We start from the raw sequence: 27,735 nt of genomic DNA on the forward strand, positions 1-27,735 counted from the left end.
GGACATCTGTGACTAGGTGGTGAGCACTGGAATCAGACCCCCAAGGCTGAGCACACCCATTGTGGCTGAGTCCCCTGTGCCCATGTGGGTAGATGAGGGCTCTGACCTGTCATGGGGTCAGGGCTATCCAGGAATCGGGCTGGCCGCCCCTTTAGCTGGAGGCTGAGTGGAAACAGCTGGCTCTTCTGGGTCGTGTGCAACTGCAAAAGGACGGGAGACAGCATGAAGGGTATGGATGGTGTCCAGGTCTCTGTTCGGGGAGGGGACGTCATGGAGATGAGAGCAGGGCTAGTGGGAATGGGGGGGGGGGGACCAAAAGGAGGAAGAGAGTAAGATGAGAAGAAGGCAGTGCAGCATCTGGAATTGTGCAAGCCTTCCTCTGCCCCCCACTGGAGCCACACCACTCACCACCACTTGGTTGCAGCGTACAGTTGATTCATTCACCCACACAGCCTCAAAGATCTCCTCCTGCCCAAAACTACATTCTAGAGCTGCACTCTGTGGAAAACAAGTGGGTGGGGCGGGGAGAGTCGGGTCAGCGCCCATTGCCCTCCAACTCCATTAGGACATCATGGACTGCTGCCCTGAAGAGCGAGGTTGGTCCTACTATCAGGCCTCTGCCTGGGCTGTACCTTCCTCCAGAATGCCCTTCCTTGCCTCCATGTCCAATGCTTGGAGGAGGCAAAGAGCATATAAACACCAAGAACTTTGCCTTTGCACTCTCCATGCCACTAAGGGCCCCTCCAACATCCCCTAATGGCCTAAACTAGGGCCTTTTACTCTGCTCATAAAGGGGTAGCTCTTTAGCATGACCAACATTCAAGATTCATCCCAGCGAGACTTCACCTGCTATTTGAACATTAACACCTGCCACCTCTGCCCACAAGGACCGTGCCCCAGCCAGACCAGAATGTTCTCAGACAAAGCAGACTATCCTGCCCTCAGGCCTTTGACCAAGTGTGTTCTTCCACCTGAAAATTTTGTCTGTTCTCACCCACCAAAACTGCGCATAGCCTTCAAAACCCAACTCAAATATCCCACATTCCAAGCCTTCCCAGATACCCCTTAGATCAGGGAGGTACCCCTCATCTGATCATTCACTTATTCAGTGACAAAAACTTGAGTATGTGCTGAGGGCTCTATTAAGCTCCTAAAGCTTAACCCCTACCCTGTATGTCAAAGACTACGTTTGTCCCACTGCTCAGGCTCTGTGTCTACCTGTCCCCTGACCCACTGGGGAGAGTTAGGGCTGGGGACTTGGCCCTCTGACACCTCCAGGGGCAGCAGATGGCAAGTGAAAGAGCTCAGACTCTACTTCACAGGCTCGGGTCGGGTTCAAATCCCATCACGGCCACTTCCTAGCTGTGCAATTCTGCACAGGTGAACCCTCCTCTCCGAGTCTTGGTTTTCTGGTTTTCTAAACTTTGCAATAAAAACAGTCTTCCCTACTCTGCAGGCTTGCTGAGAAAACTGGAAATCATGTATCTTTAATGGGTTGCCTACTGTGGGTACCTAATATATACTGGCTGTTATCAGTACACATGAGGTTACTCAATAAATGTTTGTTGAGTGTATAAACGGGGCCCAATTCCCAAGTTTCAACTTGTTCTCAGCCCAGCATGGGGCTTCTGGGATGTAGCATCAGTAGATATTTGCTCAATGAACAAACTTGGGTTTCATGAGTGTGAGGCCAGCCACAGGGAAGGACTTCCTGTTTATGTACCTGTCACTGGTAGATGAGACACCCTAAGGAGAAAGCAGGTCAGCAATCTCCCCCCATCCTGCCCTCTTTTCCCCTTCATTCTGTAGCTAACACAGGAAATTGGCTGCTGACGGGGCTGAAAGCTCATTTATCCCCTGCCATGCTGAGCTGGGAGGTGGGTTTGTCCTCTGAGTCCCTGAGCTCAGGCCTCAGCCACCTTGGGAATAGCAGATCCAGCCTGTCCTGGGAGTCCCCAGGGTAGAGGCTCAGCAAACAGAGCTACTGCACAGCCCTGGCAGGGGGCTCTGCCCACTCCCACACTCGGTGTTCTGGAAGCAGGCCTGGGAACAGGAGGGCCAGGATCACTAAGGCTCAGTGAGGGTAGGCACATGCACCTAATTACACAGCTGGAAAGCAGTAGCCAGGACCCCAAAGCAGGGCTTGGGCCTCCCCATGCCAGGTTCCTGCAGCCCAGGGGAGCAGGGCTGCCCTCCTTCCACTCAGGCCCAGAGTCCTAGAGGCTCCAAGAGACTAGGCCCCAACCACTGCAGGATGGAGCTTGAGGGTCAAGGGCAGAACCCCACCTGCCCCTCATAGAGCTCTAGTCTGATCATGTGGCTGCCCAACACATCCCAGATGCCTGGCATGTGGCCCCCTGTGTGACGACAGGCCTCGGCTTCCTTGTGGAAGCGACAGATGGCAAGTCCCCAGAAACTGAGGAAGGGGGTGGCTGGCATGCTTCCAGGACTCATCAACACTTCCCACCCAGGATGCTCCTCCAAGAGGGACCCAGAAAGGGGGGCATCCCCTCCCCCAGCACAGATGGGCAGTGGGGGAAGGAAAGGCTGGCTGCAGGGAAGAGCACTCGATTGGGAGTCCAGGGCTAGGGTGCAAGTCTAGCCTGATGTGTCACCTAGAGACACCGACTTCATCTTTCTGGGTCTCATTTCCTCCATGTAGATAATGGGGCATAGGGCAGCAAAGAGGTTCTCTGGCCATTCTCCAGGGGAAACATGGCAGCCACAACTAGGGAGACATGTCCAGGGTTGCAGTTCAGCCTGGGGTCAGGGCAGGGTGGGGTACGAAATGGGCAATATCCACCACAAGCTGGGGCTCAACTCTGCCAAGGGAGCTTCAAGGGTAGGGGAGTCTGGGGGTCCTGGCAAAAGCATACTAATACCCAATGGATCCTGACCAGGGTTTCCCTTAGGCTGCTGGTGGCCTGCTGTCCCCTTGGCCTGGCCCTCACCACCCACTTTCCTTTCTTCTGCTAGCCCCATGCAACCAGAGCAGGGCTTTCTCAAACAGAACCTGGAAACGCAGAGCAAATTCACCAAAGCATGGGTGGTGGGCCCAGAGCAGGAGGCCCCACCCGGGACTGCTCTCTCCCAGACCTCTGCTCCGCCCCCACCTGGGCCTGGCCTTCACTTACCTGGAAGAAGGCGGCATTGGCCAGATGCACTGGGATGGTCTGGGAGCCCGCTGTGGGCATGGGTGCCAGGGATGAGGGCAAGATCTGGGGGCAGTCCTGAGGGCTCTGCAGTCAAAACACAAGGAGGTGGGGGTGACTGGGGCATTACAGAAGGGACAGGCTTCATGGCCAGCGCAGTCTGCCTGTACAATCCTGCCTCTCTGGGGAGGTGCCAGTCAGGCGGCACTGTGAGAAAACACTAGTTAACAAAATCATAAGAGCCACCAGCACTGAGGCAATGTGCCAGCGCCTCCCACACTCCATTTAATTTGATCTTCATAGTGACCTCAGGCAGGAGGGTCTACCGGCACAGCCAGACCCAGGTGAGGCCTTCTGAGCTGATCACTCCACAAGGCTGGGAGGCAGGAGATGGTTTTCAGGTCCCTGTGTCACTGTTCCTCCCTGAGCTGCTGTCCTGTGCTGTTTTATGAATAAAAGCCATAGAATTTCAGAGAATGGAACCCACATTTTCAATCAGGTTTTGCGGCTGCTGCCAGTTTTGCTTTATAGTTGGCTGGAGACCCAGTGGCTCTGTACCCCAGATCCTCCCCACCTGTGGGCAGGTGGCTGACGGGAGGGGCTGGGGGTGAGGGTCAAGGTAGGGAGAGCTCCACAAGAGGCCCCCCAGAAGGAATGATGTGGGACCATCTTTGAGGGCCCCCTGACTCCACTTGACCCTTATAACCCATGGCCACTTGGATGTTGATACCCATTGTACAGAGTGGAACCAAGGCTGAGGTGCTGGCACACCTTTGCCCTCCTCTAGTGCCTCCCTGTAAGGTTGGCTAAGCCTCCACGGGGGCAGCCGCCATGTCTGCTGCCAGCCTCCAGCCCCTACCATCCGCCTCCAAGTCTGGTTTGGCCTTTGGGGACCCTCCCCCACCTCCAGGCCTGTGGTTTGGGAAGACTGACCCTCTTCCCTAGCCCCAGGGATGGGTGGGTGTCCCAGGCTACTCTGGCCTCAGCAATTGGTTCAGGGAGTGTATGTGACCCCAGTACCGCCAATGAGACTCAACTATGAGACTTCTGCAGAACCAATGAGAAGCTCTTATTTCCTAGGGCTGCCAGGAGCCAGCCTGAAGTGGCTGGGCCCATCTTGCTGACAGGAGGGAGGGGCTGCTTGAGCTTGGGACCTACCTAGAGGGGTGGGGAGGTCCCTGACCACACTGTTGGAACCCCTGGATCCAGCTGTGCCTGAAGGCGATGCTAACCCTCAGACTTTACACTCACATGAGCCAGTTAATTCTGTTGGGACCAGTTTGAACTAGGGCTTCTCTACTTGTAACCAAAGGATAGAGGCCTCCCTGTCCCATCCCAAGCCAAGTCATCAGAAAGAGGCCAAGTAGCTTCTCCCTTTGCTGGAGTCAGGCACGGGACATGGCTTGCAGGCTCAGGAGACAGGACAGATGCGGGGGCAGCAATGCCGGGAGCCACAATAAACTGGGATGTGCGCCCAGCATGTGCCAGTTCACAGAGGGCCTCACCTGTCCCCATGTTGGAGCTCACAGACTCTCCCAGGTTCTCTACCTCACAGACTCTCCCAGGTTCTCTACCAAGTTCAAGGGTCAAGAACTGGTGTCCCAATCCAGTGGAGTACTGACAGGCTCTGGGGCTCTGAACTCACCTAACCTGTTCCCTCTTTACCTTTCCGTTCCCCCACAGGCCCCTTAAACTGCCCCCACATCCCTACCTAACCACTCTCCCCAATGGCTCCTAATGAAGCCGACCCTCATGGAGGTGTCCACCTAGGCTCCCGACCAAGAAAGCCCACCCTCCCATCTGCCAAACCCTCTCTGATTCTAAGGCCCAAGGGCACACCTCCTTGGGAAAGCCGCCACTGGGGAGGCCACGCCGGCCCTTGGAAAACTTAAAGTGGAGGATGTGGCCATCTTCCTCGCTCTTTTCCTCTCCTCAGAAGAGCTGAAACCTTGCTCTCAGCATCCTCTATGCCACCATTTCCTTCCTCTTTGGCCCACAAGGAAACAGAGAAGTGACACGAGACTCAGGCCCTAGCCCCTGCATTCCCCAGGACCACACCCTGGCTAAGCCCAAGACCATCGCCTCCTCCCAGCTCCTGAGGGGTCCACCAGCAATGGGTGGGCACGGCGCTTCTACAGCTAACTGGCACTCAATTAAATGACAAATTAAGCATCGGTTCAGAACCTCCCAAAGGCCCAGAGAGGAGGATACCTCTTCTCCTGCTGGATTACCATAATCTCTAAGACAGGCCCTCTCTGTGCTCCCACCCCAACTCCTGACCCACAGAGCCACAGACCTGGGGGAGAGTGGGTTATGGGGACACAGCCAAAGAAACACCTCCAAGCTGGTAAGCTCCCATACGTCAGAACCTGGCATGAGGACTCCCTCCTCAGAGAAGTCCTCCCTGTGCCACCTAGACTTTTAGTAAGCACCTATGAGGCACCAAATACCAAGTCAGTGCCTTACAAGTCTAATTCTAGATCCCTACCACAGCCTTTGAAACAGGTACCATTTTACGGATGGGCAAACAGGCACAGAGAAGTTTGGTAGCTTGCCCAGGATCATACAGCCACAACCCCTACCTCGGGTCTTAGCTCATGATGGAGAGGGCAGAACTATGTCTAACCAGGTTCTTAGCCAGTGCCTAGTATAGACCGAAGCATACAACAGGTGCTCAATAAATGCTGAACGCACCATGTTGAGGCTGGGTCCCCCTCACCCTGCCTCACCTCTAGGTTCGAGTGCAGGAGGCATGCTGCCAGCACAGATGCTTCCTGCTGACATTCACTGAGTCCCTGCTGTGTACATAGCCCTGAGCTAGGGGCTGGATGGAGGTGTGGACCCCACACAAGAACAGGAGCCCTGGTCGGCTGACTGGAAATCTCAGTGTCCTGCGCAGAACAGAACTTCAGGACCTCGCTTACGGTTTGGCCACACAGCCTCCACTGGGCCTCTCTCCCAGTACTAGAGACCCACATTATTGCCTCATTGCTTTGAGTTAAGCATGGCTCTAGCTGGACTCCCCTTCCTCAAAGCACTTCTGAGGCTCAGGCAGGAGGGGCTGAGACCAAAGGATTCCAGGTGCAGACCATGACATGGTACCTGCCATGGGCAGACAAGGCTTCAAGGATTCCTGATGAGTTCTCTAAGCCCAGTGCCAAGAGGCTGGGGCTGCTTCCTGAGACGCGTGTCCAAGGTGGAGCCCCAGTGACCTTCTGCTGGGAACCAGGACATCAGGGTCATACTGACCACCCCAGTTGTGCCGTCTGGATAATGGATGGGAACATCCCTTTCCTAGACAGATGAGCCACAGACAGGAACTCAGGACCTCACCTGGCCCCTGGCCCCTGAATCTAGACAAAAGGCCCAGCAGCCAAGTCTGACAGGGGATGAGCTGAGGTCTCAGAACCCTGGCATCCATCCCTGGCCCAGCCATCCCATCTGGCCAGGCATTACCACCCCAAAGTCTCAGGAATTCCGTTTGGTCATCCCTGGTACAAGGCTGGGATGGCCTTTGAGGCTCTTTGAGCAAAGACGAGAGACCACCCTGCAAGTGAACATAACCAGGGGCAAGGTATAAGGCATTTCTGCTCGTATTTTTCCTCCTGTTCTCCACTCTCCCACCACACCCCACCCTGGTGTAACAGATAAATCCAGCCATCCCATAGTGCCAGGGAGGGCCAGTACAGAATCACTCTGTGGAGCCCAAGGGACTAGCATAAGCAAAAGGACCTGGGAGCATGTGGTTCTTGGGGCTAGCACACCCTCTCCACCCAGAGAGAGCCTGGTATTCCCTGCCCTGGGGTCCCCAGTGCTAACGGGGAGCCCGAGACAGGGGCCTCTCAGCTCACACCTGATTTTGGGAAGCAGGAAGAACATGGGCTCCAAGACAGAAGGGCTTGGATTCAAGGCCCAAGTCTGGTACTCCCTGACTTCCTAGGGTTGCTGAAATGCTGAAGATAAAATTAAAACCTAGCCAGTATTGGCATGATGTGCAGAAAGGGGCCCTCCTACTACAGGTGGAAGTACAAATTGGTTTGGGCTTTCTGGAGGACAGCTAAGCTAAAAGTGTAAAAAAATCTGGCCACCTTTCACCCCAAAATTCCATTTCTGAAAACTGGTTTCCAGGGAATAGTCAAGGATATGCAGTGTCCTGGCTATATCAGAATGCAAAAGAGAAACAGGAAGTAATATGTCCAACAACGGGGATTGGTTATATGTGCTGTCATGTGACGAGCCCAGCACAGCTGTGAAATCTGGTGCCAAAGAAGAAAATTTACTGACATGGAAATGTTCTCAACATATAAAAGGTAAAAAATAAAGTAGTAAAATAGTGGAGGCAAAGGGCATCCCCCAGACCTGGCTTACCGTGGGATTTGGTGAGGCCTCACACTGAGACTGGTTAGAGACGCAGGCATGCTGTTGGGTGCACCAAAAACAGGGCCACTGTGTCGACAGGCAGCTGGTACAGCTGGAAGATAGGGAGCCCCTCAGAGACCCAGCTCTCTACCCCTCACTTCACCCCTGCCCCCAGTAATTGCGATCTAGGAAGCAGATCCCAGCACAAGGTGAAAAGGTCTTTCTCGCCATCAAAGCTGACAGGCGGGGTTGGGCACTTTGTAGGGTAGTGAGCTCCCCACTCTAAGAGGTATGCAAGGAAGAAACAGGCAAGTGGGACCTTTAGGAGACTAAATTAAGTATAATCAAAGTGCTTCTCTCTGCTCCTACCAGACTAGGTGCCCAGAGGCTAGGCACTTGGGTGATAAGCATTTGTTACCTGAATAAATGAGTTGGTGAATAAACAACTGAGGGTCCTGTCTGCCTCTAGGACACTATAATTTTCTTCCAAAGGCGTCCCCAACAGCAAAGACCTTCTCCTACCACCCAGAAGCAAGTCCCCCAACCCACTCACGCTGTGTGGGGGTACACTTGTCCAATGCGGCTGCAGTCGTAGATGGTGAAATTGGCCCCGACGATGTTCCGCCCGTTGACCCTCACAAACATCTCCACAGTCACGTGGTCTGGAATGGATCAGGGGAGCCAGGGAGAGAAGGACAAGGGGGCAGGGGATCTCCACTGACTTCAGAGGCTGTGATACCAGGACCCCCATGCCTGGGACCCACCATTACATCCCTTCAGGGATGGGCATCTGAGGGCCCCCAGACAGCTGCCCCCCAGCCCAGTGGATGGAGAGCTTACCTTGGTGGGGCGGGAAGGATGGAAACTGATACTTGGGCAGGAGGTTGCAGTAGGCAATCTGGTGGCCGTAGGCGGGGCCCGGGACCCGGGCCACAGTGCGGATGTGGTTCCCATAGTCACAGGTCATCTCCATGCCGCTGAGGCTGGGCAGGCTGCCTGAGATCTGGAGGATCATGCCCTGGAGGCAACGGACCTGTAGTTGGGGGGCTGGCCCTCCCCTCACAGCCCCACCCTCCAGCCTAGCAACCCTAGGAGAACTGGTAGCCGTTGCTAGGAATCCAGGCTGTAGCCTACATGTAACCCCCTGGGCCTCAGTCTCCCATCTGCAAAAGGAAACTGATCTTACAGTAGCCAAGGAGGCCCAGTATGATCTGGCCCCTGACCTCTCTGACCCCATCCCCTAATACTCTCTAGAATCGACCGATCTGCTCACCTCGGGGCCTCTGCACTGGCAGTTCCCTCTGCCCAGTTACTCGACTTGACTCACCTACTTCATATCTTTGCTCGAATGTCACCTGACCTGGTCTAAAATGTCAACACTCCCCCCACTCAATCCCCACCTCTTTCTCTGTTCTGCTTTCTTTTTCTCCATAATACTTATCACTACCTTGAAATTTCATCTTGCTTATTTCTCTCTCATCCCAGGAGCACATCAGCCCCTCGAAGGCCAGGGATTTGTCTGATTTGTTCACTGCTGTACCCCCAGAGGCTAGAACGGCTCTTGGCACATAACTGTGCTCAATAACGTATTAATGAATGAATGAATGAATGAATGAATGAATGGATAAACCTATGCATGCTCTGTCCGCTTGTCAAAATGAGGTGTGTGAAGGACTCTGTGATGTGGAATAATGGGGAGGTGATACAGAGGAGCCCCAGGCCTCATCTGGCCCATCAGAACCATCATCTTTCCACAGGTAATAGATGAGGACACCCAGCCTCAGAGAAATTAGTAGGGGCAGTGCTGTTGGGCCCGTCTGTTCTTTAGCCGCAGCTGCTTTCCAGGGCCTAGAACCATCCCTACCCCGATGCTACCTCCTATGGGTGGGGAGGAGGCTGTGGCAGCCCTAGGCACTCATGGGCACAGGCAACGGGGAAGCCACCTGCTCCCATGCTACAGATTCATCTGTTTCTGAAAACAAGAAATAGCAGCCTGGTATTCAGGGGCCCTTCCCTTGTTCTGGGGCCGGGAAAAGGAAAGAAGGTGAGGTGTGGGAGCTCTCTCTCCTCCCATCCTATGACTTGTCCCCCCCTTCTTGGGACTCTGGAGCCTGCCCACTTGAGTTCAAATCCCAGTTCTGCTACTTCTTAGCTGTATGACCTAAGCAAGTCAGTTTACTTCTCCGTGCCTCAGTTTCCTTATCTGTAAAGTGGGGATGTTAAGAGCATCCACTTCACAGATTCGGTGAGGCCTAACGGAGGTGAACATCACACACGCAGCATGTTCTCGCACTTGGTAAGTGCTTAGAAAAGCTCAGTCACTCTCACTACATCGCTGTTTGCCTCGAGGTCCCAGGGGCACTACAGAGAGGAGGCCTGATGTCTCAGGGCTTGGGTGCCAGGCGAAGGGCGGTTCCCCACCACGGATCCCCTGAGCTGGCTCCTGGCGTCCCAACTCACTGGGTACTCCCGGCGCACATCAATCTCAGCAGGCAGGACAGTCATTGTGGGACAGCGGCCGGGGCCCTCGCTGGCACTGGTCCAGAAATGCTGCTGGCTAGAGTTGGCGCAGTCTTGCTGCAGGGTGCACCTGTAGTGGCAAGACACACGTCAGGACCCAGGTAGGCTCCTGCCCTGCCACAGCCTCCCGGGCCCTGTCCCCACCCTGGGCCTCACCGTGTCTCCAGGGCGCACCAGCCACAGTAGGCGTCGGCTGCGCCCACGCAGTCCCCGCAGGTGGTGTGCACGGCACACGCAGCGACTTTCACCCTGGCCATCTAGAGGCAGAGTCAGGGGCCCAGCTCAGTGGGGCTGCTGGCCCCTCCCCCAGGAAGTCAGCCTGGTGAGCAGGGCCATGAGAGGCAGGGGAAACTGTGGCTTGAAACTATGATGGGGGGAAACACGGGAACAAGGCTTCCCTGCAGAGGTGATGGCTGCACTGGGAGGTGAAGGGCAAGCAGGCAAAGGAAGTGAGGACAGAGGGTGCTCCTGGAGGAGCAGCGTGTGCAAAGGCCTGGCAAGCAAGAGAGCTCAGCTCATCCTGGGACCTTGTCAGGCTGGGGCGCTGGCCTTACCTGGTGGGACGTCATCAGATAAAGGTAACCAGGATCTGCTGGGTCAAACTGCATGACATGGTGCACAGGCTCCCCGTAGGCCACCGTCACTACCCGCCTGCTGACCACCTGCATGCTCTCGTTCAGGTTGATCTGTGGGAGTGGTGGCTGTCAGGGTAATGGTGCACCAGGAGGCTGCCTCCCAGCGGTAGGGGGGCCCTGATCCAGACTTGGGGTGCAGCCTCCCCATCCGCTCTAGGGCCCTTCCAGGGCTGGTAGGAAATCACGGACATGTAATGGCAGTGGGTCCAGCCTCTACACTTTTGCCTCTGCCATGCCCTCCAGGAATTCCCTCCCTGCTCCTTGCCAGCACGTCCCACCCGTGAACACACAGGGGCTCTACAGCTTACAAACACTGTTTGGCATCATGCAAGAACTTGGGTTCGAATTCTGGCTTTGACATTTATAAGCTGTACAAATGGACAAGCTGTCCAAAGCACTTCCCCTCTCTGGGCCTGTTCCCTAAACTAATAGGACTAATGATGGCACCTGCTCCACAAGACTGTGGGGAGCACTAAATAAAACGATGCACACAAAGCGCTGATGGGGTCACACTCTCATGCCTTCCCTCTCGTACCCATTTCACAGATGAGGAAACTAAGGCCCAGAGAGGCTGAGGGATTTGGCAAGAGTCAAAAAGTGAAGATGCTTCAGGGTCACAATACAAGCCTGTCTGATTTCAGAGTCCAAGGCTAGGGCTGGGGTTTGGGATCCAACATCCAGGCAGGAGAACAAGGACTAGCTGGGGCCTAAAAGTTTCTCTGACTCTAAGGGTCCCTTTTCATGTTCTCCTGAGAACCAACGATGCCCTTCTGAGTACCATCAAACTGCTCTTTTTTGACTGGCCTTGCACATTCCCAACATGCCATCTTGTCAAGGCCCCACCAGGCCTTGAGCTGGGACCAGCAGTCAATGACTCCCTGGGACCTCCTACCGCTTGGCCTTCCTCTGTGGGCTCCAAACCATTTAGTGGCTCCCTCCTGCTTATGTAATAAACTTGAGCTGGCATTCAAGGGCCTGATGATCTGACCCCCAACTTACTCTGCCAGCCTCATCTCCACCCACTCCCAACTCACAAATTCCATCTCTGGGCCTTTGCTCTGTTGTGATTCCTTCTGGAACACCTCTCCCCCTCCCCTTTCGAACTATGTGCAAATAAGGCCAAGCACTATCCTCCCAATGTCACCTCCAGAGAAGCTGCCCACGTGCCCTCCACACACCAAACTGAAATTACTCTCTTCTCAGGCTCCCACAGGCTCTGTCTCAACCCCTGAGACCTCAGGTGACCTTTTGGCAGATTCTGCTGCAGGCAGTTTGGCAGGTTTGGCCCTAGGTTCAGTATGCTGCCCCCAGCTCCACTCCCATGCATCTAGCACTCAATTCATTTCTACTCTTTCCAATGTTTACTGAGCACCCACTGTGCTCCAGGACCTGGACTGGGCATCGTGCAGGGGAAGAGTTGGCGGAAGATGAGAGTCTGCACAGCACGGCGTGGCAGGTGAAGACTGGATTGAGAAGAGAGAGTGTGAGCTCTGGGCCAGCTGGACCTGAATTTAACCACAGCTCTTACTGTGTGACTTTGCGTCATTTTCCCTCTCAGAGCCTATGTCTCCATCTGTGAAATGGGGGTCACAGCGCTGACTCCCTTGCAGGGGTGTGAGAATTAAATGAGATGCCTATGATGTGCCCTTTAAGACTGGGTAGACAGTGGGTGCCTAATAACTACAGCTTCACAAGCAGGGGATGGGACTCCTTGCTTTCCATGTGCACAGGCATTGTCACAGTAGACTTTGACCACAGTCCTGGACCATTTTCCCCATGACAGATAAGGAAACTGAGGCTTATTCAGGGTGAGAAGCAATTGCAATTGCCCAGGTTACTATGGCTGTGAGAAGCAGAGCCAGGATCTGAATTCAAGTATCTAACCCCAAAACACGAGCCCCATTGTCTAAGGATTCTCAACAGGGGCTTCAAAGGCTAAGGAGGACACTCCCCTATGCCCATCCCTGCTCCCATGCCTGGCATTTCCCCCATTGCTATTTGTGGGCCAGCAAGAGTCCTCAGCCGGGTGAGCTGGGCTCTGACCCCCACCCCACCCGAGGCATCTGCCTGGGCAGCTGAGGGAATTGGATTATAGAATCTGAGTCAGTTAGGCCAGGGCCTGGTGCATACTGGAGTCGTGCCAGGCAGCTGACTTTCCCAACAGGCAGGGAGAGGGAAATGGCTGGGGTGTGGCGGGGGAGATCCAGGTCCTCACCTAGAGGTCCAACACAGGCCCTACCAAGCCTGTCCTGTCCCATAATGGGAACCAGATTCCTCTCATCCTTCTCAGATGCAGGAATCTCAGGCCAGGTATTATTACCTCTGGAAACCAGTCACCTTGGTGTAGGGGGGTGTTCAGAGGGTGGCAAGTGGGGAGGAGGAGGAGGTGGGATGAGAGCCCCTATCTGGCAGGCTGCCATCAAAGCCCCACAACTGTCTCAAGAGGCAGGGCGCACAGCTCTTCACAGATGGCGAAACTGAGGCCCAGAAGGAGAAAGTGTGTTGCCCAAGGTCAAACAGCCTGCAAGTGGCTGAGCCAAGACTTGAACTCAGATCCATCTGCCTCAAAGCCTCAGTCCTAGAGACCCTGAGAGAAGAGCTAGCGCTCAGCAACTGGTTCCCTCCTCCTCCAGGGTGCTTATTGTTACGAGTACAGGGGAAGAAACAGATGTGAAAATGCTTTGTAAATTGTAAAGTGCTAGGCAAAGAGGAAACAATAAAGGCTAATATCGGACCTGTCGAGGCTGCAGCCTGGCCTGAGTTGGAGCCCCTCCTTCCACTCCAACTGGCCTCTCACCCCCCATCCACCCTTCAGCCTCCCCCCATAGCCCTACCTTGAGCAGCCGCCCACTAACTGTGCCCAGGAAGACCACCGTGTAGTTGCTGACACTGGCTACGGCCACAGAGGAGAGGCCTGGGGCTCGGAACACAGGCATAGCCTTCAGGGGCTGCAGGATTGATAGTGGGTGCTGTAGGTGGGCAGCCCCACAGTCCAATTGTTCCGGCTGGAGCTGGAAGAGAAAAAGCACATCAGACCTCTGCTCTGGAACCTTCTTCAGCTCTCTGGCTGCACTGTATGTATCTCAGGCCTCAGCATCAGAGCTTTAAAACTTTGCTCCTGTTTTATAGGCCCAGCTTTGGGTTGAGACCCAAACATAAACAGGGTCACATCCCTGACCCCAAACTGACCTATGACCTTGGCTTTAGTCACAGAGTTGCCCCAAGATGATGTTTCAGGTATGTAGGAACCATACAAGAGGAGTTTTGGTGGAGGTACAAAGGGCTAGTGAGGGGACAAGGTCAGACATGCGGGGGGCCAGGGAAGTCAGGACAGGGTGAGGCCTACATACTCTCATACTGTTGGAGCAGCCCCTCCAGGCTGGTCACAGCCGGGCAGAGCAGAGGAAACTACGCCGGACCACCTGAAGCCATCCTCTGCCTCAACTTACCTGCTGATACCCAAGGAGCATCTCTCCTGCCTTGGCTATGTCTCCACAGCAACCATGGGGTTCCATCCTCCCAGGACCCGTGATCTGACCCCAGCATCACCACCCCCAAGTTCCTAGCAGCTCATCAGACTTCAGGTTGAGGCCCCCTGCAAACTGAGGCTTTTCTCAAGCACACATCCTATCATTTACCACATGAAAGATGGGCAAAGCAAGGCCAGTTATGTCCAAATGCGTAGGCCTAGCCTCCACGTCAGCCTAGTACCACCTCAGGTGGCAAATCGGCTCCACCCCACGGGAGCAGGACAACTGCAGCTGATGACCACAGTCCCTGGGCATTCCCTGGACTTGTTCCCACCTTTCCCACCTCTCTCTAGGTATTGTTGGTCAAGGTTTCTTCTGAAATTTGTACAAAAATACAAAACAGACCTCCAGGAAGCATGTTTGAGAAGATAATTGGGCAAATTCACAAGGTTGCAAACACAGCGATAGTTTAGAAGAGTGGACAAGGGACATAACCTCATGTCTGACAAGACTGAGCATGGAAATTATGGTACATCATCCAAAAGAGCCATTGCTACCCTTCAGTGTGACCACAAATCTCTATCAATTATGACAGAAACATATCTGGCTTAGAAAAATCACAGGACATCGTGGGGCTATTTTGGTAAAACAGGTGCATAAACAAAGAAAAAGTCATGATAGTAAACATAATAATAGGCCACATTTACTAGGAATGAACAAGGGACCAGGCCTGGGCATCGACTCCTTGAATCCAGGCAGCCCTCTGAAGGTTACATGTCATTGATGGGGGGGACTGAGGTTCAGAGGGGAGGCGACCTGCTTGACATCACCAGCTGCAATGCCGTGCCTCTAGGGCTGAATCTGGCAGCAGACCTGAGCTCATAATTCGGCCCATAGATGCCAGGACATAGGCAATGGAGGCTCTGAGCAGAGACTCAGAAGGTCACCAGAATGTAGCATCGGAACTGGCTTTACGGTGCCACTTTGGAGAAGTTTTTTTTTTTCCTTATCTGTGTTTTTTTTTGCAAGCCCAAGCCACTGACTATGTGCACATGTGGGGTCTGCACAAAAGCACAGTTAGTTTTCAAAAGAAAACAATAAATACCAGGTCCTTCTGTCTCTGAGTGAATAAGCATACTTGGATGGGTTTCTGGGCAGAGGCTGTTTCCCAGCACATCCCTGGGGGTCAAGCCCTGAGCCGAGATGGGGTGCAACTGGGGGTGCCCTGCACCAGAACCCATGAGTGGGTGGTCTTCCACAGGATGGCTGGGGGTGACCTGTGCAAGTCACTTCATCTGAGACTCATGAGGTTTACTCAACTACAAAATGGGAACATCTACAGCACCTCCCTCAAAGCAGCTGGGATGAGATAATTCAATGTCAAGCATTTGCAGAGGGCGTGGCGGGCCCATGGTCAATGCTCCAGAAGTGTTAGCTGATACTGTTCCTATTTCAGATGCTATTTCAGATATGCTTGTCACTACAATTATTATTAGAAAGTGGAATTTTGGACAAATAGTGCCAACCATTTAGCTTGAGAACCTGACTGCCTGGGACCACCTTAGGGTGGCCAGCCTTTCACCTAGGAGGTTCTCTAAGCCCTCTCTCAACATTTCCCCCTGAACGTAGCTGCCAAGGAAGCCCTTCGAAATGCAAAGCAGGTCTCCCCAGTTTAGAACCCTCTGATGGTAACACTCAGAATAAACCCTGAATCCTAAATCCTCCCATCAGGCCCCTGAGACCATCAAGTCCATCCGACACCTTCCTGGCCTGCTCTCCCCCACTCTAGCCACACCAGCCACACCTGTTTCTCAAACATTCCAAGCGGGGTCCTGCCTCAGGGCCTTTGCCCTTGCTGTCCCCTCTGCCTGGAGTGCCATTCCCCAGACTGTAATATACAGTTGACCCCTGAACAACACAGGAGTTAGGGGCACCAACCACCATGCAGTTGAAACTCTGCGTTTAACTTCTGACTCCCCACTAAGTCCCTCGGTATTCAAGGGGGGTTGGTTCCAGGATCCCCTGCGCGTACCAAAATCCGCAGATGCTCAAGTCCGTTATATATAAAACAGCATAGAACAAGGCATATGGCCCTCCACATCCTTGGACTCCTAACCACAGATGGAAAATACTGTTTTCGATCCAAGACTGGTTCAATCTATGGATGTGAAACCCAGGGTTATGGAGGGCCGACGGTATATTTATTTTTAAAAATCATATACCTATTTTTAAAAACCTGCATACAAGTGTACCTGTGTGGTTCAACCCTGTGTTGTTGAAGGGTCAACTGTAATTGGCTCCCTCATACCTTTCAGTTTCAGATCTGCCCCGCTTGACTTCATCCTGTATGTGCCCGAGTTGGAGGCAGCCAGGAAAGGGGATGCTGAACCATCTCCCCAGCTGCCTCGCCCAGGCCCAGGCTCAGGCCCATCCTGCAGCTGCAGGGAGGAGGTGAGGTGGGCTCCATCTGCACTCAGGCCTGAGTCGCGCCATGAGAGACGCCTTTCCTAACGGTTATATAAGTTTCCTTCACTGAACATGGATTACTTGTGTCATTAAACCACACGTTGTTTTAAAATTAAAATTGTAAACACTGCCTGGGGGACATGACTTTCCTCCTTGAGCTCTGGGAAGTGTGGAAAGGAAGGAAGGGAGACCTGGGAGGCCCCGATGACGCCTTCGGGGTTTTCGGCCCTGGGATGGGGGGCCCCAGCCAGCCGGGGGAGGGGGGTTCTGGGAAAAGCCAGATGGGCACCCAACTCTGGGTGATTTGTGAACCAGGAAAGCAGAGAGGATGAGGGAAGAGCATGCTGGGAATACAGCTCTTGTCTGCCTGGCCTGACGTTCACAAGCCATTAATTCTGCACCAAAGGAATTTTCTAAAACGTCTTTTCTCCAACTTTTTTTTTCTTATCCTAAAAATAAAATTTTTAAAAAAATTATTTTTAAAGGAGAAGTAACCCATTGGCTGCTCCAAATGATCTGTGCTGAGGGGGAAGCTGACTCCTCAACCGCCAGGGGAAATCACAAGGCTTCGAACTGGTTGAAAAATGGAAGCCGGGCTGGCGGGAAATGCCTCCCCTGTTGGGGGAGGGGCTGCAGGCCCAGGGCACAGGGACAGCGGCTTAGGGACAAAGCAAGGCAGGCCTCCTGTCTAGAGAGTGGCCTCAGCCGAACTCAGTCTCCTGGGGAACTCGGCTCCACAGGCCCAAAATACAGCCCTGACTGAATGACACTGCCTGAAGTTCCTTCATTAGCACCGGCTTGTCTTCAAGTCTCACTCAGTGTAGGTGTTTCAGAAACACAAATCCTCCTGGGAGCAGGGAAGGGCTGGACTACCATGGCAGCCCCCTGCCACCCACAAGGGCCACCTTTCCAAGCACAAAACTGCTGACCTAAACTTCTCTCTGGCTCCCAGCTGTCCTCAGGACCAAGCCTGGCATTCAAGGCTTGTGATCTGGCTCCTGCCAACTGGTCAGGCCTCAAGTCTCACTCCTTTCCTCTGCCCCATTCTCTATTCCAACCACATCAATCTCTGCAGTTCCTCAATTGTGGCCGCGCTTTCCTGCCTGGGCTCCTGAAACTTCGTAACGTTTCCTCTAGAGTCAGTGCCCTTCCCGCACCTCTGAGCCACTCACACTTCCTCTAGCCCTTCAGTCCCCTCATCTTAACCCATGCTATTCCCTTTGCCAGGCAGCAAGTTTTTGGCCAGCCTTCAAGGCGTGGCTCAAAGAAATCTCCCCTCCTCTGAGGACATCATGCTGTTGGTCACCACCTTCATGTATAATGGTAGAATATACGAGAGCTTTTCCAGGGCAAACGCTATGCTCTGGGATGAGTGTTTACCAAAGAAATAAAACTAATTTTGACTACAGTGTGAACAACTATGTTCAGTCGCTTCCTTTCCAAGCAGAGATTGACAGCAACACTGCCATGCTGAGTGCTGGAAAACTAAGGGGGAATGTGAGTTAACTGTAGCCCTACTGTATGTGTGACAACACAGGGGAGGCAGGTGTTTAGGCCCAGACAACACCTGTCTGCTGGTTTTGGTTCCTCTAAGAACTTTCGTTTATCCCTCTCTAAAATGAAATGAGCAAATGCCTCTGGTATGAACTCTTTTCTGAGAGCAGGATGCCCCCTGCCCCCTCCAGCTGGTTGCCTCCTGGGGCCAAAGCTCAGCTCTGCCCACTCTCCCATTAAAACCCTGACATATTGATTTCACTACCAACCGTAATTGTGTTGACTTTCTCTCCTCAGGAAGTCAGTTGGAGCAAGAGCTTCAAGAGCCCAGCTTCTCAAGCCTCCCACATCCTGCCCACAGACCCCACCAAACCTCAGTCCCACCGCAGGTGGCACTCCAAGGAGGATGAGGCATCGATGGTGGGCACCGTGACAGGTTGCAAAACCCAGTGGTTCTGTCCCAGGTAGAGATTACAATGGCTGTTGGGGCTTTGTGCACCTTCCTGCCTCAAGTTTTTCATTGTTATTGAACTGTGATCCTGGGCAAATCATGTTTTGCTGCCAGGAGTGGAAAGCACACTATTGAGTATTAAGTAGCCAACTACAAGTAGCCAGATGCTCACCACTCCCAGGCAGGGGGAATAGGTGGGCCCCCTCCAACTCACCCTCCATGGCAGCCAAAGGGAGATTTAAAACTGTGAAGCACTAAATGCAAAGGCGGATCCTGGAAAAGTAAAAAGACATTTATCGAGTAAAGTCTGGAGTCGAGAATAAAGTACCAATGTTGGTTTCTTAGTTTAGACAAATGTTCCATGGTAATGGAAGACTTAAGCAATGGGGGGAAACAAGGAACTATCCTTGTAACTTTCTTGCAAATCTAAAATTATTCCAAAATAAAAGTTTATTTAAAAGCACACAAACGCACAAAGAAGATCACATTCCCTCCACAGCTTGACAGCCTTCAATGGATCTCCAGTGCCCTCTACATAAACCCAAATTTTACTCTTGAGCCCTCAAGACCCTGCTCTATCTGGCCTGCCCCTCTATGGCTTCCTTCAACCCCTGGTCCAGGCCAAATCTTGCTCTCATAGTCTGGACAGCCAAGGAGGGGCAAGGAGATGCCCCAGAGATGGGACCAGAGAAGAGGGAGCAAGCAGGGATTACTAGGCAGGGGACAATGTAATCGGGATCTGATAGGCACCGTCTGCAGGAGGCTTTAAAAGCCAGGCCTGGATTGCTGCTTTCTGCAAAGTCCAATTGAGAAATTCCTTCTCCACACTTAAGAAGCTCTGAGGTTAAAGGAGGAAGTGTTCTCAAGTCACCTAAGAGCACATGGTCAGGTTAGGATTTGAAGCCACATCTATGAAACCCAAACTCCACCCGCCACCTGCCGCCGCCCGCCCCCATCCCCCCAACCGCCCCTTAGCCTGTGCAGTCTCTTGGAACACCACAGCTACTGGATCTGAGTCCACGAAGCTGACACCTCCACTGAGGGTAAATTGAGACATGCAAAGAACCATGGGCCTGCTGTATGCCAGTCCTGGGAGCGGTCAGGATGGACTCGATTTTGGTGGGCCTCTGGTCAAAAGCCCCCATGACAGGGCAGACGCTGCCTGCTACTGAGAGGAAATACCAGTACCTCCCTGTGGGTGATCAAGATGCTTGCTTCCTGGAGGGGCTGGGGTATGACAAATTCCTCCAGGGCCGGGAAACAACAGTCAGGAGGCCTGGCCCTGAGCTGGAGAAGAAAAGCAGCACCTTGAAAAAACCAAGGCACAGAGAGGGACAGAGGATTGATTCCTCAGAACACACAGCACAATAATTCCCTACCTGGCCCTGGGCTTCCTGATTCAGGCAGAATGAACTGGCAGATGGCAATGGACACACAAATTCAGGTAGACTATTCTAGAACTTCAGAGAGGCCTGCCTCAGTTTCCCCAACCCCCTCTCTGGAGGAGGTGGGTCACCCAGACCCAGAGCACTGAGGTCATCCAGACCAGCTGGGCACCATCTGGAAGGCCCATGTGAACCAGCCAGTCAGGCTGTCCCAAGCACGAGATGTCCGCCCACTCACAACTAACACTCCGGGCCCGGCTGCCACGCTGGACCCAGGCTGGAGGGACAGCCCCAGGCTGAGGGCAGAGGCCTGGCTGGATTGAAGATCTGCTGTGTGCAGGAACCGAGCAGTTACCTCACAGCCACACTCTTTCTGTGTCCTCATTTTACAGACAGAAGCTGAGGCTCCTGGCTCTTCATTCAAGATGGGGTGCCCCATACTCTCTGAGCTTCGGTTTCTGCATCTGTAAAGTGGGGACAGTAACAGCAACCCCTATAACAAATGTTTCCAATTAGCTCTGCAGGCCACTGGGTGAAAGCTCAGGGATGCCAGAGGATGGAGAAAACCTCAGGACAAGCCGCTCTACAACTTCCCAAAGTCAAGCATCTGAGGCAGGATCAGCAGTGCCATCCTCCCCCAGGACAGGATGTTGGGAGCTAGGCCGACGCCTGCTCTGCTCAGGGCCTGCCTGGGAACCGCGGCCACAGCGGCTGACTCAAGCAGCCATTGTTTTGTTAGCTGGGCGCAGCCCCCCCGCAGACACCCAGCTCCCCCTTCTTGAAGCTGTTTCTCATTCTGACCCAGCCTGGCCCCATTTCCACACACCACCACTTCTCCCCCCTCCCTGGTCCCAGAGGAGCACAATGTGGGATGGGCAGCCAGCAACTCTTCCCCGGCCCCAGTGAAAAGTCACTCCCTCCTACCAGCTCTCATGGGGAGGCGGGGGGCGTGGGGTGGCAGAGTTTTGCAGCTTTGGCCCCTCCCTACCCAGAACAGTTTCTGTCCCAGCTTTTTCCCTGAAGGGGATAAAGGCCAGGAGAAGTTGAGAGCCTCAGCCCCTTCTCCTAGGAGCTAGGGACCCTTGAGACTAAAACTCATATCCTTCTCCCCATCTCCTGGGGATGCCGGCCTCAGTCCCAGAGTCATCATACAACTGCTTGTGGGTGCAGCTGAGGGGAAAGGGCTGGCCTGGAACCCCAACAAACATCTCTGGGCCAGGTCTCATGTGCTGGGGACATGGAGATGACACATGGGTCCCTCTAGTTGCTCACGTCCCAGTTCAGAGACCACTCCCAAGTTGGGAAGTTACGGCTTTATAATAATTACAGTACTATCGACAATACAATAATTAGCGGCTACTGTTTATTTTGAGCAGAGATCTCTGCCTGTATAACCTCATTTAACCACTGCTACACCCTAACGAGTTGATGCTACTTTACAGCAAATGTAACTAGGGCATAGAGAGGTGAAGTGACTTGTCCAAGGTTGTGCAGCCATTATGTCCAGATGGGCGCCTCAAACCTAAGCAGGCTGGCTCCAGAGTCCTCGCTCTTCACCACAGCCTCTCATCCGCTGTTCTGTTGGGCATTGCCAACGGCTGCTAGGAATGTGGCCACATGGAGCTGGAAAGGCCCTGGGCTGCAAGCTGGGAAACTGAGGCTCATCAAGGAGATGGGCGCTTCTAGAGGGCTCAGTGACCTCCAACACAGATGGTAGACACACGCTGAGAGGTATGGGGGCAGGGGTGGACACCAATCCCCGTTTAGCTCCTTTCCCGAGCTTGGCCTCCACTTCAAGGCCTCTGCCCACTGCCCCCCCCGCCCCCATTATCTACCATCAGAGCAGAAAGCGCTACATGATTAACGCCCCACTGGGGCCTCTCTGGGCCTCGTAATGGAGCTTAGAGCTTCCTCCCTCCTCCAGCATGTGATTTATCGAGTTTCAGGGTAAAGGACAGTGGACGGGGAGGGGCGAGTCGCACTGGCCAGGAGGTGGGCAGATCCTGGTGGCATCGAGTATCAGCGGCAGAGTGGGCGGTCCAGGGCCCGTGCTGGCGTCCTGCAGGGTTCGGCCCTGGCCCAAACAGAGGCTTTGGAAGGAAGAAAACAGCCACACTCTGGGGGGAGCCAAGATCCAAATCCATGGGGCTGGTGCCAGGAGACTTTCCAGGCCTGTCCCCATGTGGGGACCTGGTTTCCATGGTAATCCCTATACCATTGTCAGAGCTGGAGAGGCCCTGGAGAGTCACCTGGTCCAGTCGCTGTGGGGGCTCCAGGAGGAGCCTCTTGCTTCTGCTAGCACCTGGCAGGACTCATGTGGGGCCAGCAGCCGCAGGTCCCTTCTAGAACCAGATTAACTGTGTCTCTCACTCCTCCCCCAAAACCTTGCTGGCTCTCCACAGCCCACAGGACAGCGTCCAAATCCTTGGCCTGCACCCCAGACCCCACACCCTCTCAGTTCCATCTCTGCCTGCTACCCAAACCATGTTCTACCACATCTCTGGGCCTCTGCCCTGCTGTGTCCTGTGCTTGGAATGCCTTCCCCAGCCGTATCTGTGAAAGTCCTGCTCCAATGTCCCCCTCTTCCAGGAAGCCTTCCCTGACTCCTTCAGATGAGGCTGGTCGGCATGCAGTCCTGGCTATAGCATCTCTTTCGTCATGAACTCTTCCTGTCTAGGGGGCTCCTGGAGGGTAGGGACAGAGTCTGATTCATCCCTTCTGGGGGGCTGCCATGTAACAAAGCTGAGCCCCCTCCCATACTGCCACACTTCAGAGCACCTTCTACCAGGAGCACAGACAGATGCTGCCCAGGACGTGCTGAGCTCTGGTGGGCAAAGGTGGAGACAGCTGCAGTCCTGGGGAATGGGAGCCCCACACGTGGGGGGCCTGACCCCAGTCTGGGACCATGCTGGGCACTGGGGCTGGGAAGCTTTGCAAGCCTCACTGGGAAGCTCTCACTCCTCCCCATAGCAGCCCCAGAAGGGGTGGAACTCACTTGATCTGTTTCTTCACCTTTAAAATGGACCCATATACCCCTTTCCACTGTGACCTAAGGGCCCCTTTAGCTCTTTGGTCAATGTTTTCAGAAAAATCAGGAGGTAAAGGTGATGAACACAGGCTCTGCAGTCACATACCTGCTCTACTTTTTACCCACTGTGTGACCTCAGGTGAGTTACTTAGCCTGCTGGGACTGTTTCCCTTTTCTATGGACTGGGGATAACACACATCTCATTCTGCTGCTTCTGGGAGTATTAAAAGAGATACTATATGTAAGTGCTTTGAAAAGTGTCCGACAAAGAATAGATCCCTACAAAGAAGAATAGCAATAATAATGATACCGATGGGAGCAATTCTGGTGACAGAGTGAGGCGTTCCTTGCCACCCCATGGCCCAATTCAGAATGGGAAACTAAGGCCCAGAAAAGGGAAGGGACCCCTTATTTCCAGGGGCTCGAGCCCTCGTGCTCCTTCCATAGACACCATGTCTGTTCTCCCTGCAGGAACCACAACATGAGATCAGCCTGTTTCCTTAATCTCCATGACCAGCAGCAGCCGTGGGCAGGCAAATCAGACTCTTGCAGAGGGTGTTTCCACAGGGGCTGACACCCACTCTCGCATGGCCTCCGCGTTCTTCTCAATGCTGAGTCTGCTTTACAGATGGCGAAATGGAGGCCCAGAGAAGGTCGGCGGCTCGCCTAAGGCCACAGCAAGGAAGGTGCAGAGCCAGGATTTGAGTTAGCACCAGCACTCGCCCACCACTCTGGGCCTCCCCAGGTGTGGCAAGTCTTAACTGTGGTCACAGCCATGGCTGTGACAGATCCTCCATCCACCTTTGTAGCAAACGCCAGACAGTCAGGTGCTACCCTGGAGGGGAGGAGGAAGCATGCCTAGCCCCAGTCCCAGCATGGTCTATACTCAGCAGGGCCGGGGTCAGTGTTGAAAGGGATGTGTCAAGTCATCATTCAAATTGACCACATCGCCTGACCAAAGGGCCAGGAGCCTCACTTCTTCCAGAGTCCAGACCATCCTGCTTTCAGAGATGAATGCAATCAGATGCTCCCCTGCCTCTCCAACTTCCACAGGAGCCCCATCAGCCCCAGCCCCCGACTTATGGCCTGGCCTCTACAGATGCCCCAGCTGTCTGAGTCACTTCAGCATCAGCACCCAGCTCCATCCAAGGCCTACCTGGAGGTGCTATCACAGGAGGGTATTTTATACAAAGGGCTCCACCCGAATCTCCATGGGAGAGAGAGGGGATAACTGCAGAACTCCCAGCAGAGAGATGACAGCTAACGACAGCCACAAACCAGAGCTGATTCTGGAGCCAGACGGCCAGTCTACAGATCTCCACTCTTGCTAACCAGCTGTGTGATCCTGGGCCTCAGTTTCCATGTGTAAACTGGGGATAACAGCACTTTCTGCCTCAAGATGCAGGGGCGGGGCGGGGGGGGGGAGGGAATTGGAATAGCTGTGAAATTAAAGGCACTGGTGTTTGTGAAGGTCAGTACAGCATTCCTGCTCAGAACTGGGAGCTCATTCAGAGAACGAAGAGGGCACCTTCCCTCCACACACCGCTCAGGCTCACCTGAAGCTCAGCATCTGCTCCATCAACAGCAGAGACAGCAGGCCCACTCTTCCCATTTCAGCCTGTGCCCTTCTGTCTGTGAACTTGCTGGGCTCCCCCTGAAAGCACTGGACACACCCTTACTTCACCCCTCTGTCTTTCCTACCTTTGCTCATCTTCAGGGCCTGGTTTGATCCTCTAAAGCATCTGCCCTCCTCTGAGCACTCCCTGCCGCAATGGCTGTTCCACACACTGAACACTTTTCTCAGATGTATTTTTTCCCTCCTGGTTCTAATACCTCTACCTGCCATTTCCTGGGCACTATATGTAAAATTTTAATCTGTCCACATCCTCAGAGAAAGACTGGTCCGTTTTACAGTGAGAAAGCATGAGGCCAAGAGAAGATAAACAACTTATCCTGGGACCCACAGCGTATGGGCAGGAGAATAGGACTCATCATCAGCTTTACCCTTACGTACCTGGGGGTCCAGACAGATGACATTCCCAGGGTGGGGAGGGATGTTAGCAGTCTCCTGGCCCAAGCTCTATTTCATTAGGTTACCAGGTCACCCAGCCAACCCCATGGGAGCTCCCTCTTCTAAGTATTCCCAAGTTTCTCTGCTTTTAGCTTCAGTTACAGGGAACTCATTCCCAGCCCCCAGCCCAATTCCAAATGTAAAGCCCATCTTGAAAGCTCTGTCTCCCTCCACCTCCACCCAGCATTTCAGCCCCTAAATTGGTTCAGAAAACGCCTTCTTAACTATGAGCACCCACCCACTGCATGACAGTTTAAAACAGCCTGAGGGTTTTTTTTTTCTACCTTTACTATAAAAAGACACCTTGAAAATGCAGCATTGACATTTCCTTGTCGGTCTTCTTTTTGATTTAAAAACATAAATATTATGGTCATTCAAAGGTGGAGTTAGGGGGATATTAGGGGAGGGAGTAAGACTCAGCTTGCCTTTGCCTTGCTGGGTAACCCTGTGCCTCAGTTTCCCGGCTCGATAGCTGTGGCAATTTCCCAATTCACTTGCACCTCAAACATGAGGTGAGGAAAGGGATCTATGTTACACACAATGGAGACTAATTTCCTCACTCACTTTCTCTCTCAAAAGAGTCCAACGCCCTCAAATACTCCAAAAGTCATCAGGGACAAAGTTGGGGCCGTTGAGGGCCTGGAGAAATCGAGGTTTCCTGACTCTGACCTTACACCTCATCAACTCCTCCCTTCTCTGCCAGATTCCCGGATGGAAGATAGCCGTGGAGGATGAGGCTTCATTGTCTTAAAGGTGGAGACCAGAGGACAAGGTCTGCCAGGTGAGAAGCTGGGATGGCCTAGACCACCCCAACAGAGGCTCTGGAGCTATGGGATTGAGAGACCCGAAAAGCAACCTTGGGTGGCTGGGTTTACAGAGGCCTGGCCAAGCCACCTCACCTGGAGGTCAGATGTCCTTGGAGAACAGATAGGACAGGGCATTGTCCCCTAGCCTGATGGCACCGACTTCCATCCTGATGCTGGGCCAGACTGGGCAGCTTCCTTCCTCTCCATCTTGTCTGAATCTGGAGCTACAACCAGGCAGCCAAATCTGTCCTGAGCCTACTGCTTCCCTCCATGCCCCCAGATGAACCCTTCACATTCTGAGAACAAGGCCTGGCCTGCACATCCACTGCTGTCCTCGGCATCCACAACAGGGTCTGGCATATGGTAAGTGCTCAAGAAATACTTTCGAATGAATGAGCGAATTTCCTGCCTGGGATATGGCACTAGCCTCCCAACTATTCTCCATGCCTCTCATTTTTCCTTCTTCCCAGCCACCTAAGAACGTTCTAAAATGATTACATTAACAACAATCATAGTAATTGCAAATATGTATGCTGGGCACACTACCAAGAGCTTTCACATGTATTATCTCATTGAATCCTCACGACAGTCCTGTGAGGTAGGTTCTTTTATTATTGTTCCCATTCCACAGAGGAGGCCACAGTGGTGCTCATTCAGATCATATCACTCCTTCCACTAAAACCCTTCATGTCTCCTCATTTCCCCAGGATATAGTCCCAATTCTGAAATAAAACCAACCTGGAACCTACAAGCCCCACCTACCTCCCCCAGCCCTTCTCTCATGCTTTCTCTACTCCTCTGGCCACACTGGCCACCTTTCAGTTGCTCTAGCCAGCCTTGCTGTGTCCTACCTCCAGGCCTTTGCATCAACTGTTTCCTCTGCCTGGACCCTTTCTTCTTCTGCTGCTGGCCTCGGCTGGCTAACTCCTGCTCATCCATCCACCTCTACTTTGATATCACTCCGCCAGGAAGCCTTGATGCCCATCTCTGGCTCCTTCTGCCCAGGTTCTCCCAATACAGCATACATCTCCCTGGGCTGTAAGACCCTGCGTGGTCCATGAGACCAGAAACTAAGTGAGTTACCGTTGCCACCCAATTCATAGCACTGTGCTGGGCACACAGTAGGGGTTTAGGAAATGTCTATTGAGGCTTCTATCTGGCTACAGGTAGGAGATGGTGGAGTCTTCACTGCTGCAGAACAAGCCAAAATAGGTCACTGTTTGCTGTTTAAGCCCATATCTGTGTTAATACTGTCCCCTGGAGTAATAATAACAGCAGCATGCTACCAGGTACTTATTATGTGCCAAGTAAAAATTGCTTTATGTCAATTAGTTAATTTAACCCTCGAAACAATTCTTTGAAAATTGTTTTTTATTGTTCTCATTTTGCAGATGAGGAAACTGAGGCTCAGAGAGGTTAAGTCCCTTGCAAGGTCACACAGCTGGGAAGTGACAGAGTAGGGTTTGAACCGGGGGTGCAAAGTCCAAATTCTTAGCCTGTATCTGGGGAGCTGGCGACAGCCTGGATGGAGCAAGAATAATGACCCTTCCCCCTTCCCACCCTCAGCTGTGCTGGAGGCCCAAACCCTGGGGACCTGGACACAGCTGGGAGAGCCTGCTCAGTGGCACTGGCCTGTGCCCACAGCCAGCTGTGGAAAAGGGGAGGGGACTGGGGAGGACACAGGGCGAGTGGCTAAAGAGGGCTGAGAATCTGCCCAGCCTTAGGGTCAGGAGAAGGCCCTTGGCCACTCTGTCTTTGGGCTGTGTCCCTGGAGAGGCCCTGTCCCGCTAAGGAGAAGGAAACCCCAGCCCCCTTCAGCAGAGTGAGTCACTACGCCAGGCCAGGCTGGGAATAAGAGACCGTGGGAACCAGGAGGGTTCTTCCCAGAGAAGGAGGAG

At 53.4% G+C, this 27,735-nt stretch overlaps 1 protein-coding gene across 1 annotated transcript in view; it reads right to left on the minus strand.

The window, feature by feature from the left end:
• The window catches only part of PLXND1 (plexin D1), a 48,505-nt gene that overhangs the window by 17,913 nt on the left and 2,857 nt on the right, over positions 1-27,735 (minus strand). Inside the window, exons 2-11 of the mRNA XM_016122067.2 lie at positions 13,501-13,677; positions 10,586-10,717; positions 10,188-10,288; positions 9,972-10,101; positions 8,352-8,529; positions 8,065-8,173; positions 7,521-7,623; positions 3,135-3,239; positions 409-498; positions 107-200 (exon numbers count right to left, since the gene is read on the minus strand). Of these exons, the coding sequence (XP_015977553.2) occupies positions 107-200; positions 409-498; positions 3,135-3,239; positions 7,521-7,623; positions 8,065-8,173; positions 8,352-8,529; positions 9,972-10,101; positions 10,188-10,288; positions 10,586-10,717; positions 13,501-13,677 (1,219 nt within the window). The remainder of the gene's footprint in view (positions 1-106; positions 201-408; positions 499-3,134; positions 3,240-7,520; positions 7,624-8,064; positions 8,174-8,351; positions 8,530-9,971; positions 10,102-10,187; positions 10,289-10,585; positions 10,718-13,500; positions 13,678-27,735) is intronic.

This window comes from Rousettus aegyptiacus, unplaced genomic scaffold (genome assembly GCF_014176215.1).
Source record: "Rousettus aegyptiacus isolate mRouAeg1 unplaced genomic scaffold, mRouAeg1.p scaffold_m13_p_4, whole genome shotgun sequence".
NCBI classification, from domain to species: Eukaryota; Metazoa; Chordata; class Mammalia; order Chiroptera; family Pteropodidae; genus Rousettus; species Rousettus aegyptiacus.